The sequence below is a fragment of the Zootoca vivipara genome, chromosome 15 (assembly GCF_963506605.1).
Source record: "Zootoca vivipara chromosome 15, rZooViv1.1, whole genome shotgun sequence".
In the NCBI taxonomy this organism is placed as follows: domain Eukaryota; kingdom Metazoa; phylum Chordata; class Lepidosauria; order Squamata; family Lacertidae; genus Zootoca; species Zootoca vivipara.
Window position 1 is genome coordinate 7,801,145 of NC_083290.1, and position 17,508 is coordinate 7,818,652.

At 42.6% G+C, this 17,508-nt stretch overlaps 1 protein-coding gene across 14 annotated transcripts in view; it reads right to left on the reverse strand.

Annotated features, from left to right (window-relative positions):
- Window positions 1-17,508, reverse strand: part of MSI2 (musashi RNA binding protein 2) — a 410,355-nt gene that overhangs the window by 22,813 nt on the left and 370,034 nt on the right. For 7 of the 14 annotated variants that reach the window (XM_035139777.2, XM_035139771.2, XM_060268506.1 and 4 more), the window contains one exon: window positions 3,442-3,618. The exons of the other annotated variants lie outside the window; for them this stretch is intronic. In XM_035139777.2, the coding sequence (XP_034995668.1) occupies window positions 3,442-3,618 (177 nt within the window). The remainder of the gene's footprint in view (window positions 1-3,441; window positions 3,619-17,508) is intronic. 14 annotated transcript variants of the gene reach the window in all.

Genomic DNA, 17,508 nt, shown 5'->3' on the forward strand with positions numbered 1-17,508 from the left:
GAAGAAAAGCACTGGCACCAAGAAAACTCACTCTGTTCTTCCTCACCATATTGAGTCCAAGTTCTAATCCCTCCTTTTCTTTTCTTCCCAGTCAGAAGGAAGTTAGGTGGGTATGAAGCAAGATTGAGACATATGACGGTTCACTGCAGTATCAAATTTGGCTGGGAAGGGAGTGGGCTCATGCTACTACTAATGTTATTATTTATACCCTGCCCATCTGGCTGGATTGCCCCAGCCACTCTGGGTGGCTTCCAACGCTTTAAACATAACATATCATCAAACGTTTTAAAAACATTTTTAAAAAGGTCCTTGCTACGGAATGTGGCATTTAATATAAACCCCACCCCCGCTTTTCTCTGCTGGATCTCATCTCCTTCATTCTCTGAGGTCTTCATTTCCAAACTTCATTAGGGATATAACTGTTTCAATATATGTGTTAAAAATTCACACATTTCTGCACCCTAAAGTTTTTGATAACCTATACATTCCTACCTATAGATTTTAAGCATTATATATTCTGTAGGATCTCTTTGGTAAAACAATGTGCAATGTAACATGTACACACAGGACTCGCCTTCCAAACAGAATGTGTTCCCAGAAAATATTTTGTCTGGTGAGCATTCACATAACGAGCTGATTATATCCATTATTTCCTGTGGGAACATGTCTGATGCATGCTTTCTGCCTGCAGCCAATCAGTAAAGCCAAAGAAGGAATAACGGATTTGTCCAATCTTTCCTGCTTTCTGATTTGTCTGATATCTCACCCTCCCTCTGTGGTTTCCACTGAAAATGGCTGTTGCAGACTAGCAAAACACAAATGAGTAAGGAAGTGGGCAAACTTTGGCTGTTCAGATATCTGAATCAGCCACTTGTATAGTAAGGTTTGTTGTGTTCGGGTAACACAGATTTCAGATATACTGTAGAGCATTATGACAGCGGGGCCTGTGCATATGTGTGTTTTTAATCCAAAAAGTGAGTTTTTTCTTAATCTGCAGGATAAAGTGATTTGTGGTGATATAATGAAAAGAATACAGGCAGAATTATACCTGATGGCTCACCAGGACATAATGCCATTAAATACCTTTAAACATAAAATGCTACCTGCATGTACATTCTGGCTGTTCTGCAATGATCCTTAGAGTTCCCTCACCACAACTTTTTCAAGTTGTAGATCCTGTTCAAAGCACTTTTGCATGCACACTTAGAATCATAGAATTTTAGAGTTGGAAGGGACTCTGGGGATCATATAGTCCAACCCCCTTCAGTGCAGGAATATGCAACTTTCCTGTATGGGGATCAAACTGTGACCTTGGCATTATCAGCACCAAGCTCTAATCAACTGAGCTATTCAAAATACCAGTCAAACTAGTCCCACCATTTGTTTTGATCCTGGCTTGAGTATTCCTACTTGCTGATTTTAAACTATTGTATCTAAAACAGCTTTAGTTGTGCCTCAATGCTGGTCAATTTTCAATTCATTATATGATGAATTAACATATGCAAATGGGAAACAGGACTTTCTCTCCTGAGACAAAGGGGAATCTACTCTTCTGCTTACTGCATGTTTTGGAAGGAAAGTGAGGAGCCCAAATGGTGAAATATTAAAGCACCTTCCCCAATTTGGTGCCCTCCATATGTTTTTGACTACGGCTCCCATCAGCCGCAGGCCCCATGACTGTGCTGACTGGGGCTGATGGGAGCTGTAGTCAAAAACATATGGAGGGCACCAGGTTGGGGAAGGCTGCCTTAAGGAGTGCTTGTGTGGCAAGAGCCCAGAGCATGATTCTGCTGGCACTGCTGACAAGCGAGTGCTAAGGCTGGCTTATCAGGCACTTTGTCCTATGAACTGGCATGTTAACACAAAGCCTGCACACAAATTACTCCAGTTCTGGACAAGAAAGGTCACCACTGAAAGATAAACTCTCTTTGATAAAATGGGGAGGAATTTCCAGCCATGATTCATTATGACATCTGCCTTAGCATATGGCGCATTATACTGAGGTGGATTCACAAAGTGAGGGGGAAATGATGGCTTCCTATTTTCAAGGCAAAAGCACTTCAGCAATTTTACTAGGCTGTCAAAAAATCAACCCCATGTACAGGTATTTAGGCCAACTAGTTACGTAGGATTTTCCAAGGTAGGGAGGGGAGAGATGATGGCTGACTCATTCAAGTGGTGAACTCTATGTAAGTACGGTATATATTTAGAAGCCACCACATGCCTATGAACAACAGCAAGACATTCCTCCTCTTGTTTAAACAGAAAGGCCAGTAGGAACTCTTTCAACACATAATGTAAACCAAGGTTTCATTGCGAGAGTTCATTCTAGGTGGAATGCAGAATTTGCAAATCTGCATTTGGTGATGATTCAAAAACAGGTGTGATGGGGCCCTGAGAAGATTGTCAGTTTCAAGAGAGAGTGTGCTAAAAATCTAAAAGTCATAGATACATTTGTGGAATCCTTGTAGAAAACAATGGCCAGGTTTGGACATAACACTAAGTTGTAATTTAGTGAGCCTGACTTGTCTGCTCTCCCCTCTCTTCCTGTTACAGCCACAAAGAACCAATCAAAAGCATTTTCAACTAATCACTGTTTATTGTTTCATCCAAACCAGGATTTTCATTTAATTTCAACAATGGCTTTATCCAAACAAGTCAGGATCAGAAAACACAATTTGATCTTGGCTTGTTTGGACAAACCATAGTTAAATCTAACTATAGTTCCCAGTTCAGTTGAACTGATAAACTACATGAAGCGTATGCAGCATAAGATAGGTGCACTGAAGAGGTATTTAGGATCAGATTGCTAATGAAAGAGCTCATCAAATGTCAGAAACAAATTTCTGGAAGAAGTAAAGTAAAAGATTCTCAGAAGGGTGAAGTATCATTCATGCACAAGCACACACACCTTATATTCTAAGCATCTCTTTCAAGTCAAATACCTAGCTAATAATAACTTTCAACAGAATATGCAGTTTGAAACCTTTTTGCATCAAAATCTCTGGGGTTCAGAAGAATCTTGAAAAAACCAACACAAATTATTAGGGTCCTTTATTTAATCTTTAAAGACTACAGCTAAATTTTGATCCACACCCATCATAAGAGGAGGGAATGCACTTTTTAGTAAGCTCAAGAATTACTTCCAAGTAGACACGAATAAGATTGCCCTGCACATCTAATGAGCTACTTCACTCTCTGCTGTCATGCCTCTACAAAAGGTTTTGATTGACATTTGATCAGATCTGGAACAGCCCCTGAAGCAAAGTCGACAAAAATTCTAGAACTAAAAATTCTAAAAGGATGGAGTGAAGTTTGGTTGCCAACCATTAAGTGGCATACATAGCATGCAGATCTCTTTCTGTGCACCATTAAATACGTGATGCTATTGCCATTTTTCTTCTCTTTTGCTTCCCCAAATGAATGAAATTCTATACAAACCTGGGCTTTTAAATTGATCCGGGCTGGGAAGGTGGTGAAGGGGGGAGTTACTCGCTGAAGCAGGGTGCTCGCTACGAAGCATCTGAGCCACCCGAGGCCCCATGGAACCATAGTCCGCATACGATAATTGAGCCCGTTGGTCACCGGGCGGAGAATAGAAACCGTAATCGGGGATCCCTGGAGATACAGTGACTCTATCATTGTGGATACTGGATTGGTTCTTATTTTCAATATTAAATTGTACTTTATTATTATTATTTTACAGTTACAAATCACAGAAACAAGAGCAAAAATATATGTATGTAGGATTTTGAGGAGCACGTGGACCACAGCTTGATCATACAGGCTCCAGGGTCCTTACTCAGACTCATAGGTTCAGAGGCATTGAGCCTGGATTTTGTAAAAACTAAAAAACCATTAACTCACCATCTGATGTACTATATATTCTTTTCCAAAACAGGCACAAGAACAGAAGTATGAAAACACAGAGCCCCGACTGATTAAAATGACAACCAATACAATACATACGGAGAAGTGTAGAGAAAAGCCGAACCAAGCTGGCTGGGCCTAACCTTGCAAAGCTACAGGGGTTCATCCACATGAGTTCCCTTTCCCCAAACACATAAAAAGCAAAAATTCCCCAACCACCAGGTGCAATGTATACAGTGTGTGTGTGTGTGTGTGTGTGTGTGTGTGTGTGTGTGTGTGCGTGCGTGCTGCGTGTGCATAACTATTTGTACCAAAGTATATCCATGTATTTATTGAGAAATGTTCCTTATTTGATCTTACCTGGATTTCCTGTTGTACTGGATCCTACAAGATCACCCCCCCCACCCCCATTTTAGAACTGCATTGTGCACGGTTTGGAGTTTGTGTTAATGCCCTGGCCAAAAATGTTGAACTTCACAGAGCCCCAAATAAGGTGAGTGAGTCTCACACCATAAAAAGCTATGGCTTTAATAAGGCAGTTTGTAGATTTCAGTTGGTTTGGGTCCCAGTAGGAAGTAAACAGAAGTTGATTTCTATTAAACCTCGTCACAACCTTCAGACTGAGAACTAGTATAAGTAACAAAAAATAATTAATAGGCAAGTATCACAAATAGTTGATCTACTCCACATTTCACCTAGCTAAGCAGGGGGGATCTCGAAAGAACTAAGAGTCTTGCTCATTCAGGGCAATGACCCATCTTGTTCAGCATCCTGTTCTCACAGTGGCCAGCCAGATGCTTCAATGGGGAGCCTGCAAGCAGGAGCTGAGTGCAAGAACGCTCTTCCTTCCTGTGGTTTCCGGCAACTGGTATTCCAAAGTATACTGTCTACAAATAGTGGCTAGTAGCCAAGTTTGACGGAAGCAGTGAGTGAACTCCACAACTGGTTGGGATTTGGGATATTAAGCTTGTTCTTATTTCACATCATGGGCATCCTTTAAAGGACAGCAATTCTCAAATTTGTTGGTGTAAAAATGTCTGCATGCATCTTAACAAATCAGTCTACACATTTATTCTCCCAAGCCACGTGGACTAGAGGTACATTTTAATATCTGCGGTAAACAAGGAGGAAAGATTGTTTGCCACTTGCATGACAAAGGCACAGGCTGCTGACAGCAAAAAACGCCCCCCCCCCCAATAATAATCAGGAAGACTTTTGCTCTTCCACATTCATAATTGCTTTCCAGCAAAAGGCAAGAGCAGGTCTGAACTTGCAAGACAGAAAAGATGAACTTGAATAAAACAGAAAGGAAGATTTATTTATTTATTTATTACTTTCAGCATCAAGTGTATCACCAAAACAGATCACTCCATTATGTAAACAGAGCCTCCAGATGGTGAATTCAGGAAAGAATTGAACAGGGAAAAATAAATAACTCTCAGGAAATTACTTTTCTGCTCCTAACTTCCATGAATCTCTACAGAGTTTTGTCATAGTTTCTTTCTCATTAGATCGTAGCACAAAGCACCTGTATTATTGAGTTTATCTCTTTTTTGAGGTTTGACCAGTACTCTTAAATATGTGCTGCAAAGCAGCCACTTCCCGTGTGCCTTTGTAACTTGTGAAGGGTCAGATAGCTACCTATTTAGGTCCCAAAGACATCTATGCCAGATCTCCCAGAAGCCAGACAGAACAATGCATGTTGACTCTCCTCTGTTTCTCAACACACATCTTAAGAGTGCACACCGAGAAAAATGAGAGGGGAAGTGATTTCCCACACAAGGACTTCAAAGCAGAACCCACCCATGCAGAATTAATTTACATGCCAACTAATTCCCCTTGGTGTGGTGTTCCTTGCAGGAGTCAGGACTGACAAACCCTGGACTTCAACTCTTTCTCTTTCCAAGTGCATCAGCCATTGGGAAGTGACCCCAAATCTGCTTGTAGGCCATTTTCTGCAGGATCGTGCAACATGGGGAATTTCTGCCCAAGTGGATGTAAATAATTGGTCTCTACTGAGGGCCTGGCCACATCGGGGCTGGCCTACTATCTTGACCCTCCAGAGGACACTTAACAACTATGTGTTCCAACTTTAGCGCAGAATGATGGCAGCATATGTAAACGCTTCTTTATTAAGGGTACTTTCCAGAAGAACAGCTGTACAAACATTGCCTGAGATTCTGCTTTATCTTGCTATCCTTGCCTGGCTGTGGACCACAGTGCTGAGAAGTGAAGAGAACCCCAAAAGTCACTTCTGGAGGTCAAAGCAAAACTTCAGGAAGACTCAAAATGCTCTCAGATTGAAAGTTCTCACTGACAGCAACCTGTCGACACAGCTCCCTGTCTCTCTTTTTCTCTCCTCTCTTGCCATAAGCAGCCACATGCAATTTGGCAGCCGTTTGCACCATCAGTGTTTATGATAATAACCGTGCGTGCTTGAAAGCAGCAGGAAATTTTCAATATAACTATCATTAAGACAAAACACTTTAAATCAAAGCCATTACTGCTACTGAGAGTTAAAGCTCACAAGATTAGGCCGCTTTTTATCTTTATGAAAAATTCATAGAACAAGCTGCCAAACATCATTTTCCTGCTCGAGAGAGTAAATGATATAATAATATTTAATGCTGCCGATACAGATGAAAGTGGAGGCAGAAGCTGCGTGTAGTAATGTGTACATCAGGGAGACGCTGTCGAACAAGGAGCGCCGACACTCAGCACATGTAGCGCTGGGCATACAAGCCAACGGGAAATCTGCCGTTACCGTCTCCAACTTTTACACTTCAAAAAACAGCGGCTGTTCTTTGACGTTGCTTAATTTGGGTTGCTAGTCCAACGTACAACATTGGAGCTAAACGGGTCCAAAGCGTGCTTCAGAACTGTAAGGCTGGAAGGACCCAACAATAGGACATGCCCCCTGTGTGGGGCTTCCCTCGAGATTGGTGGAGTAGTTGCAGGGAGTGCAGAATGCAGCTGCCAGGTTGTTGACTGGAGCACCGGGACGCACACATGTTCCACCTGTGCTGAGGGACCTGGACTGGCTGCCAGCTAGCGTCTGTGTCATGTTCAAAGTATTGTTATTAACATATAAAGCCTTGGACAACCCTAGGCCACGTTTTTTGAAAGACTGCTGCTATGGACACTTAGACAATCTGGAGGGAAATGGTTTGTGGCACCATACTCTACAGAATATCATAGGGTGGTGACCTAAAAACAAGTGTTCTCCACTGTGGCCTCTGCTTTATGGATTGCCCTATCGTCTGCCAGACATTGCTTCAGCCACTTCCTCTTACCTAGAGTTTCCCTGGCCCATAAGACTGGACCCTGTTTTTACTAGAATTGCTTTGATTTGTTTTTATTGTACAGTTTCACTGTTTTTATGTTTGTAATTTTCTACATGGTTCAGAGATTTTAAATATTAAGTGGTTGAGAAATGCTTGTAAACAAGTAAAAACAGACAAGTGTGAAATGCCAAAATACTTTGGCAAAAAATGTCCCATTGTGCCTTCCGTGATTGACAAGGGTCAGGTATTGCCGTGAGCCCTGTGGCCATTTATCTAGTCCCCTGACTGACTGGAAGAGGGAAATGCAGGCAGTTTGAGCCAAGCTACAACTCTGCAAACTGGCATCTTCCTGGTCCTGGAAGTCAGGTGATACCAAAGATTCTGTGGTCCTCCCATGAGCCCCAACCAGCATGGATAATGTTCAGGGACTGATGGGAGTTGTAAGTCAGAGGTGGGGGCTGTTGTAGGTTTCCCATCCCTGGTGCAGGGTCAGTGCAGTACATGGCTGCTTAAATCTCTAGTTCCTCAGCAGTGGTCATGATCAACCAGTGTGACTGAGGAGCTTTGCCAAGCAAACCCTCAATAACTTTACCAAAGGTTTCCTTGTTGCAGACTCAGGAAGAAAGTGTCATAATTTCCCCTAAAACCTGCTGCAAACATTCTAGCTGCACACACCCAGACGTTTCTACACGTTACTCAATGGAAAGCCTTATTCCAGGCATAGGCAACCTTGGCCCTCCAGATGTTTTGGGACTACAATTCCCATCATCCCTGACCACTGGTCCTGTTAGCTAGGGAGCATGGGAGTTGTAGTCCCAAAACATCTGGAGGGCCGAGGTTGCCTATGCCTGCTTTATTCTAAGACATCATGCAGGCACCATTTCTTACATTTTAAGGTGGGATACAAGACAGACAGACAGTCAAGACTCGCTTGCCCAGGGGAGATAATATCACACTGTCATACTTGACCCAAAGATGATCTGACTGATTTTATTTTTTATCTGAATCTTTCTTCAATAGAACTCAATGAGATTTATGTTGAGGCCCCAATCAGTCTCCCATCCAGGCCCTAATGAGAGGCAGGTCTGCTTAGTTTCAGCAAGGCTGCTGCATCAGATGCCTTCAGATCTTAGGGCTAGTTGAAATTGGCATTTGGGATTGTGTTTGTGCAATCTGCCATGGGATTATAAACTGCCCAGTCATCATGCCAATTGCGCAGGTCACTCTCTAAAGCTTTAGCCAAGTGACCTGCAAAACTGGAATGCTGATTGGATCACAGGGCAGAAAGGCCTTTCTCAAGCAGATGGGGCTCAGTGTCTTTGAAAGCAAACTATATAAGATGATGTGCCACTAAGAGCACATTTCTGTAAATTTGGTGGTGCTTTCAAATCTTAGAAAGATGTGAACTGCTGCAGACCTGCTGACCACAAGAATTCCTAAACTTAAGAATAGATAAAAACATTGACAGGATGCTTTGGAAACCCCTGCTACAATAAATCAAATTGGATAATTGCAGTGATTCTTTCTGACCACAAATACTGTGAATTAGTTAACTGCAAGATGAAGAAAACCCAAACCAACAAACAATAAACAGCAAAAAACCCATATACAATAAACAATAAATCCCACGAGAACACTTTCCTCCCTGAAACATAATCAAGTTGAACCCTTACCTTGCTAAGCATCTATTGATGCCCACAGACATTCAAAAAAATGGTAAAGGGGGTTCCCAGGTATGAGGAAAGTGCAATATCATGGGGCACTCTGTGTACCACTTTGCCACCTGAACACACTCTTAAAAATCTGCTCATCTCTGGGTTGTCTCTTTTTACAACCATATGAGCTACCGTAAGCAGCAGCAGGGCAGGGCATTGAAACAACTTGAAGAAAACAGGGTACATTCTTCAGTGCTTCCCTTAAAACAAAGGTAAGGAACCTTTGTTCTATTGAGGGCTGCGTGCCTTTGGGAGTCAGCTGGGGGAGGGTGTTGAATGGTAGTAGTGGCAGAACCAAAGAGCAGAGGACGAAGCTAGATACAAAGTGTGTGCATAGGGACCACTCATTTTCTCTTTCTACTACCCCTTCTCATCCCCTGCCTGATGGGCAACCAGGGAGAGGCAGATCACTCTTGCCCGTGATCTGCAGTTTCCCTTTTTTCTCCTCCCTCTGTCTCTGCTTTCTTCCTCCTCCAAACCTTCTCTTTCTTCCTCCTCCAAACCTTCTCTTTCTTTCAACTTTCCTCACCAGCATGAAATTAGACCAAGGGCTCCATGAGACGAGACAGAGGGCAACATGCATTAGGCTGGTTTGGTTGCAGGTTGCCCAACCACTGCCTAAAAGCAAACATCCATCATGCTGAAAGGGCCTGTAAAAATTCTAGTCTCAAATCTCTCATTTGCTACAAGGTGGTAGTCTCAGAATTGGACTTTGGGGCAGATGACCAGAGCCCCACTCAGCAAAATGAGCAAGAGGGCTACAAAATGCAACATGACTAAACCTAACATCTTAAGAGGTGTGTCCGTGTATGAGGTTAATAAGCCTAAAATTACCTAACTATGCTACTGCTGTCACTTCCACGATGTTGCTCTAAATAGGAAATAGTCTTGGTGTCCCTGTACAAAATGAAGACCACCTGGATTTTAGAGTCTGTTCAAAAGGTTAGAACATTCCTCTCTGCAAGCTTTGGAACATATTGATTGCTTCATGTAACATAACTGGGTAACATAATCACAAGGGAGGTTAAATGCAGCTCAAAGAGCCATTGTGCAGCTGGGTTCATGATACAGCTCAAAAGATATTCGGATACATTTGTAGAAGCTAAATCCCCATGGGCATGTATAAAAAGAGCTGCAATCTCCAGGCTTTAGCATCCTGCTTTGTGGAATATGGACACAAGCCAGCGACAGCTAAGCAAGATCAAATCCCACTGAAATCCATACAATTCAAAAGGGTCAGTGGATGTAGGAGAAATGCCATACATCTATTGCTGCATAATGTGGTCAGAAAGGGTGGTGGTGTTACAAGAGGATACATGGGACAGAGGACCACTGGCAAAGACTGAATCCAGAATACATACAGTGAAGCACAGTTTGCAAATATTGCTGATAGGTTGAGAATATGATTAAGAAAAGAGCTGTCTCTTGCAACTGGTTCCTATATGAAGATGGTGCATCAAAGAGTTTTGCACAGATCACATGGTGTTGAATTGTAGAAATGGCCCAAAATACCCCTGTTCCAGGTTGACACAGAGAGGCCAGAATGAGAACTCAGGAGAGCAGGAAAGATGTGCACCTCTCAACTTGCATCAGTATTATCTTCAAGATGGTTTGTCATAAGATAGGAAGGATTTCGTCTTTCCCAAAGTTCTGCTAGGGACATAGCAACTGTAGTGTAGAGAGGGTGTGAGGGAATTGCTCTTTTGCAGTGTCAGATAGATGAGGCACCGGGGCATTTAGACAACTTCTTTAAAGCCACTAAAATGGCGATAGGTTGGGGCACTTTGACGTCTAAGTTAGCCACCTGTCCAAAGCCATAAGTATATTAGAAACAACTACATCCTTAATAGCTGTTTTAGCTGAGTTTAAACTTGCACACTGATAAAGGATTGTCGACAAGTGATTGGGAACAGATTAACAAAATACTTGACACACAGCAAAGTATATAAAAAAACCCCTCACAAAATAAAATCCTGCACTCGCTCATGGAGGCAAATAAATACATTTCTCATCTTAGCTGTGATGTTTCATGAGCAATCAATATTTATAACCTAATCAAAATCTCCCATATTGCGAATTAAACACAGTGTCATTTTCAGATGGGGCCAGTGCCATCACACGCGAGGCCGTGCAAAGCTTCTCCAAGAGAAACGGCAATCAGGGCGCCAGTTCTTCTTGCAGCATTTGACAAAAGAGTTTCCACTTGAGGGGCTCATCTTTAATCATTACAAAAGCACAGAAGTTTAATCCATTTTTGATGTAAGTGCTAATAGCTCTGTGTCCTTGAAGTTCAAAGTGGTCTTCGTGCATGCCACTAATTAGCCAAGCAAGCAGCCAGTCTGCTCCCTCTCATGCTTCTAATTAGATCCTTAACAACAAACAAATGTCGACCTTTCAAATGCTGTGCTACATTTTCGCTCTCTTTTTGTTACATAGTTTTGGAGGGCAGAAGATAACCATCCCCTCGGAAAAGCCTGCACCGTATTTTGACATCTCATCCAGATTTTTATTATTATTTTTTTTTTTTGAGTGGGTGGGGGTGTGTGGGAAGGGAAGACAACAGTCATAGAGGCTGGAGATTCCAAGGCAACCTGTCAAAATAGTTGACCGTGCCAATCAAACTGGTCAGCCATTTTGTTTTTTTGGAATAGAAGGAAAAAGTCGATGGTTGACAGCAACTTCAGCCACTAGTTACCTGTTCCCCTTTTGGGCTATTCATTTTCACTTTTTCGTTTTTCATTTTTAGTTTTTTTGCCATTCGCCTGCATGACGAATGATGCCGCTATATCGTAAAGCATTTTGCTGTGTAGCTTCTTCACCTACAGCAATGGAAGCTGGTGGTCAAATTCTTATCATGGTGATTTTTTTATTGCTAAAAATAGCTACTCATGAAGCCACAATATATAGCACATGCTCCTTATCTCACACCTGCATTTGAGAGTGGTCTGGACTCCAAGGAGCTCTTCCAATGAATAAAGAGGAGAAAGGAATATTCAAAATACTTATCTTTTGAATGTCTTATCTGATCATGAGTGAGTCACTGAAAACAGTGGGCAGAACAAAGAGGTTACATGATCTTTAACACAAGTTGATAATGTCAGGAATGAGCTGGTGATGGCATGCAGTGGAATACAGGATGGTAAAAAGTATGAAGTGGATTTCTGGAAGAAGGTGCCAGGTGAGGCCCAAGGTGCTTCCAAGGAATATCTCCCCAATCAGTGTCTTCACTGGGTTAGAACAGTGTTTTTCAACCACTGTTCCGCGGCACACTAGTGTGCCGCGAGATGTTGCCTGGTGTGCCGTGGGAGAATTACTTTATATATAGTCAATATAGGCACAGAGTTAATTTTTTTAACATTTTCTAATGGTGGTGTGCCTCGTGATTTGTTTCATGAAAGAAGTGTGCCTTTGCCCAAAAAAGGTTGAAAAACACTGGGTTAGAAGGCCGCAGAATAAAGCTAAGTTGATGTGCTCTCTAGACCTTCACATGCCAGTTATCTGTTTGCCATTACTCTACAGTATATATAATCCCTCATCTGAAACCCAACTACCTCATCTTTCTTTGCCTGCTTTGCTTGCTGTGTTGAAGACAAATACTCTTCACTAAGAGTAGGGCTGCCATAGGTCCCGATGCAGCCAGAATTCGGCCCTTGTAAACTTTGCCTGGGGAGGAAATTGCTGTAATGTCCGGGAAAATCCAGACATACGGCAACCCAAATCCTAAGTGTAGATTTTGGAAAATTTCCTTTAAAAATTGCTATGTAAAATGCCCTTCATGGCAACATATGGATATATATATTCTATATTTCTCAGGACTGAAATACCTCAAGGGCCACCCGCCTCCATATGAACTCTGAAAACTTCTGTTATCTGTTGCCCAGCTCTATTCAGAAGCCCAGCGGCCATTCCATTATAAGCAATACAACAGCTCATCCTGGTTCAATATGGAATCATTTCCAAATCATTTGCCTTTTTTATCCGAAGGAATGGAATAATCTCTCTGACTTTTTCACTCTCATTTTAGCAATGAGTCTTTTACTGCTACCTTTTTGCCACTGGTGGCCAGATTTGCATTAATTGTTTACCACAGCCTGGACAGGCCTTTTATTAATATTAATGAGTGACTGGGAAGAAAGGGACCCTTTATTTTTAGCCTACTCTAATTGTGTAGTAATTATTCATCTACAAAACAAATGAGCCGAACTCCATTGCTATGGCAACTGAAACTCTGGCCTCCCACTGTAACACATTAATAGGCTATTGTTCCTGTTAATTTTAAATTGAGGCCTTTTGTGCAGCTACAGATATGAAAAAGAGGCAAATTAAAATAAAACCGGGACTTAACCTCATATTTAAGTCAGAATGGTGATTGTCCAGGCATGGTGTTAAGAGAAAAGTCACTTGTTGAAATGCACTGTGGTCCTCTACATATTATTTATTAGGGGGTATTTATATATACTGCTTTCCAGCAAAAAGTTCTAAAAGGGGTTTACATAGTAAAACAGGGCAACAACTTGAAAACAGTATTTTTTTAAAAAAAGATCCTAAAGTTTCCACAATAGTTTTATGGTTCTCCAAAGAGAAATATTTGAACAAGAGTAATAGGGTTGGGACGCAGGTGGCGCTGTGGTCTAAACCACTGAGCCTAGGGTTTGCCAACCAGAAGGTCGGCGGTTCGAATCCCCGCAATGGGGTGAGCTCCTGTTGCTCGGTCCCAGCTCCTGCCAACCTAGCAGTTTGAAAGCACGTCAAAGTGCAAGTAGATAAATAGGTACCGCTCCAGCAGGAAGGTAAATGGCGTTTCTGTGCGCTGCTCTGATTTCACCAGAAGCGCATAGTCATGCTGGCCACATGACCTGGAAAAACTGTCTGCGGACAAATGCCGGCTCCCTCGGCCAGTAAAGTGAGATGAGCACTGCAACCCCAGAGTCATTCGTGACTGGACTTAACTGTCAGGGGTCCTTTACCTTTACCCTCAATAGCGTGCTACTCTTTGCTGCGGACAATAAAAAAACCCTGAATGTGTGAAGGCACTGTTTGGACCCAGGAACTATCAATGGTCCTGGAATAAATAAGCAGAAAGATGACAAATGAGGGTATCATGACTCTGCATCAGAAGGGGAGGGGAGATTATTTGTGGTTCTAATATATAGCTCTTGCATTGCTGAGCTAATATGAAAAATAGCAGGAAAAAGGTGAGGTCGCACTCATATTCACATGGGCAATGTTTATGCACAGAGGATTGCGTTCTGCAAAGAAAAGGCATGTTAAACTAATAACTGTGCATGCAAAACTGTTGGGAGGTGCAAGGAATCTTCCAAGCTTCATCTTTTTCATTGCTATAGCATCTCTATGAGGTAAGGCATCCCTATTCTTAGCCTAAGGAAATTGAGACTGAGAGACAGCAGTTTGCCATCTCACAAACCTAGTTATTTGTATCTGACACTTTCTCAGAAAGATTCAGGGCAGCTGAGCTGTGGCTCCCTAGCGGTCTTCAATCTATAAAGTGTGGCCTGCTAGGTTTTAACTTGCATGAGTTCAAACATTACCTTAGTTGATCCCCCAATGTCCTGAGGGATTTGAACCCAAGTCTTTTGAGGTATGGATCCAACACTTGGTCTACCCTGGCTCTCCATCATTGTGCTTCTGCCTATATCTGAAGAAGTGCCTGAATAGCTTTTAGATTGCCAGAACCCTCCTGGGACTATTATAATGGAAAATGGATAATGATTGCAGGAAAGAGAAAGAGAAGACCTCACTCTTTAGCTTTGTTCCATCAGGGAAAAATTGAGTTACGTGAAGTGCCTGTTCCAGGGCTTGCCAAGAGTAGAGTAAAATTCATTCATGGAGCGAAAGAACCTTTTAGAGCCCCCTTTCCTCTGAACACATGATTAGTCTGTTTGGATCACAGGAGTGAAGTGAGGCACCCTGCAAGTCCGAGCGGGTTCCATGGAAGAGTGTTTGCCCATTGAAAATAATTCCACTGATTGAGAAGACCATTAAAAGTTAGTGACTACATTCATTACAGATTAACTTATACCGTACTTAAGCCTGCTCTCCTGAGCTGGTCACTAATTGCGCTGGAGATGATTTATCAAGTGCCCTGGATTTTCTATTACAAAATAAGTGATTAAAAGCTAATACATTTTACCCACAATAGACTCAAGTAAAATTACTGCAGCCAGAGTCAGAACTTGGCCGCAGCATTCACAGAAATCCTCAGTGTGCAGGAGGGTTAGTGCTTCACTAAGAAAGAATGTTCTGCCCTTGAACGAAGAAAATTAATGGATGGGGTGCAGGTGGGCATCCCAGAATATGCTCACAGGTATCCAACTTCTATAATGGTAGGGGTTTTCCTCCTGTGAGCACCTCCAGAAGCCGAATGGAAATCATTCTGTTTTAAGGTTTTTTTTTGAAAACAATGCAGGAAAGCATTACTTGCAGGAAAGTAATTGTACGTATAACAGGGAGGGGCAAACCAGCATCACTAGAATTCTTTCTCTCACTCTACCTACTTAAGGGAACCTTCAGGGGCCTAGTGATGGCACGGGTTGCAATTTATTTTTCTCTACTGACGTGTCACCCAGGCTCACAATGCCTTACTGCAACCGTTTTAAAAAGAGGGTTGATTGGCTGATAGAGGAATGGGATCCACGGACAGTTTCCCTGCAGCTTTTAAAGAATGCTCAAACAAGCAGCAATCCTCAATGAAGTTAGCCAAAGCAAACTCCCCATGACACTTTTTCAGGCACGGAATAGAGAAAAGCTGCCTTATGCCAACACATTGGCCTATCTAGTTCAGGACTATTTACGCTGATTGGTAGGGGTTCTCCATGGTTTCAGACTGAGGGGGAGCATCTTTTCCCAGTCCTACCTGGGATTTAACCTTCTGCATCAAAAGTATGTGTTCTACTAAAGAGCCACATTGTACTTTGAGCAAGAGAGGAGCCCCAGTGACAAAGCATCAAGGTAACAAGTGAGTTTGGCAGCAGGGCGAGAACACCAGGGCAGCAAACTGTCTCACCTTTTTATCTATCAAAGCACAATTTTTCAAGTAAACAAATTCAATATGTAGCAACAGCAGGCATGCAGGCAGAAAGCCAGCAGGGGTTTGAGAGCTTTCCAGCGTACTACATAAAGAGCCACATCAGGGCCGGACTGCCCATGAGATGGAGTCAGGGAGTTTTGCCTAAGACGTAGCACCCCCATGGCTGCCCCACCTGGCCCGATGCAGCAGAAAAGCAGCACCAGCAGCTGGCAAGATCTCAGGAGATAGCTCTAGGAGAGCATGAGATCTCCTAAGATTTTGGTGAGACCTTGCCAGAAGCCGGTGCTCTGCGGGTTGCCACCATGCCACACAAGTAAGGAAGGCTTGCAGGGCAGCGCATTCCCATTTTGCCTCAAGCAGGCAAATGAGATGCGCCACCTGAGTCACATGCATGACTCTCTGCGGGACAGGTAAAGAAGAGGCTGAAAGCCAGGACCTTCAAGGTACCTTCCGTTCTGTGTGCAGGCTGAGCTGAGGAGTCTAAATGTTTGGATCAGACAGTGGCATCAAGGGGAGGGCTTTGGGTTTCTTGGGCACTAGGGGATTGTTTAGGGACAAGCCAGGCTAGTATGAAAAGGATCGTCTCCATTTGAACCAGATGGCTGGCGCTTAAAAGTTAGCAGACCAGCTTTGAAATGTGGGGAAATTGACAGGAGCTGAGGACCGTCCAGTCTGGGGTGAACCATGCCTAAGGAACCAGGGTAATCTTTTTTTTCCTGGTGGTCCAAAAGGGGACAAGTAGAACTAGGCAATGGAAGTGCAGGGAGACGCAAAAGCCATTCAAATATGTCCAAGTGCTATGAGTTATATATGCTAGTTCAAGTGCTTGCTTTTAAAGGAGAGCATAGATGCAGTGGTGGAATGAAGAAAACTAATTGTCACAGTTATCTCTGGATACAACCTACTATGGGAAGCACAAGGCAGGGAAGGGCATACTAGGTTGTAGTGTCGTTCTTTACATTAAAAGACCCTGACTCACTGTCTAAGCCTTAGCTTAATATTTGGTCTACTGGATAACCCTTCTGCTCTGAACTTATGGACAAATCATTCCAGTCTCATTCTGCTGGCTAGGCAAATAGAAGCATTTATAGATGCATCTTCTTTTTACCACACTATAGAGTGAAAATTAGTATGTGCATTAAGATGCATTAAGATTTTCTCTTTCCATTGCATCAGCTGTCTAGGGCTCCAGTTGTAATTATTGGGTCTTTCAGAGGAGAAAGACATTCAAAAACCACTTGCTATCCCCCAGGTGGTGCTTGTTAACATCCTGACTACATGACTTGGATTAAATGTTATACACTTTTTAGACAGTTATATATATATATATACAGTACATTTAAGCATCTAGGGCTTGCCTCAAGGTCTATCCCTTGGACTGTGAAGAAAACACAAGTGGCTATTTAAACTGTTCCAACAACTTGCTACAATTTCCCCCGTCATCATTCTGTGTACACAAACCAACTGTTGCTCCCATCTTTTTTCTTTTTTTATTACTGCAATTTGCAAACAAGAGAGGTGCTTAATGACAAGACTAAATATTTGAAAGTACTGGAATTAAGTGTACGACGTGGATTGCTACTTCCCAGGC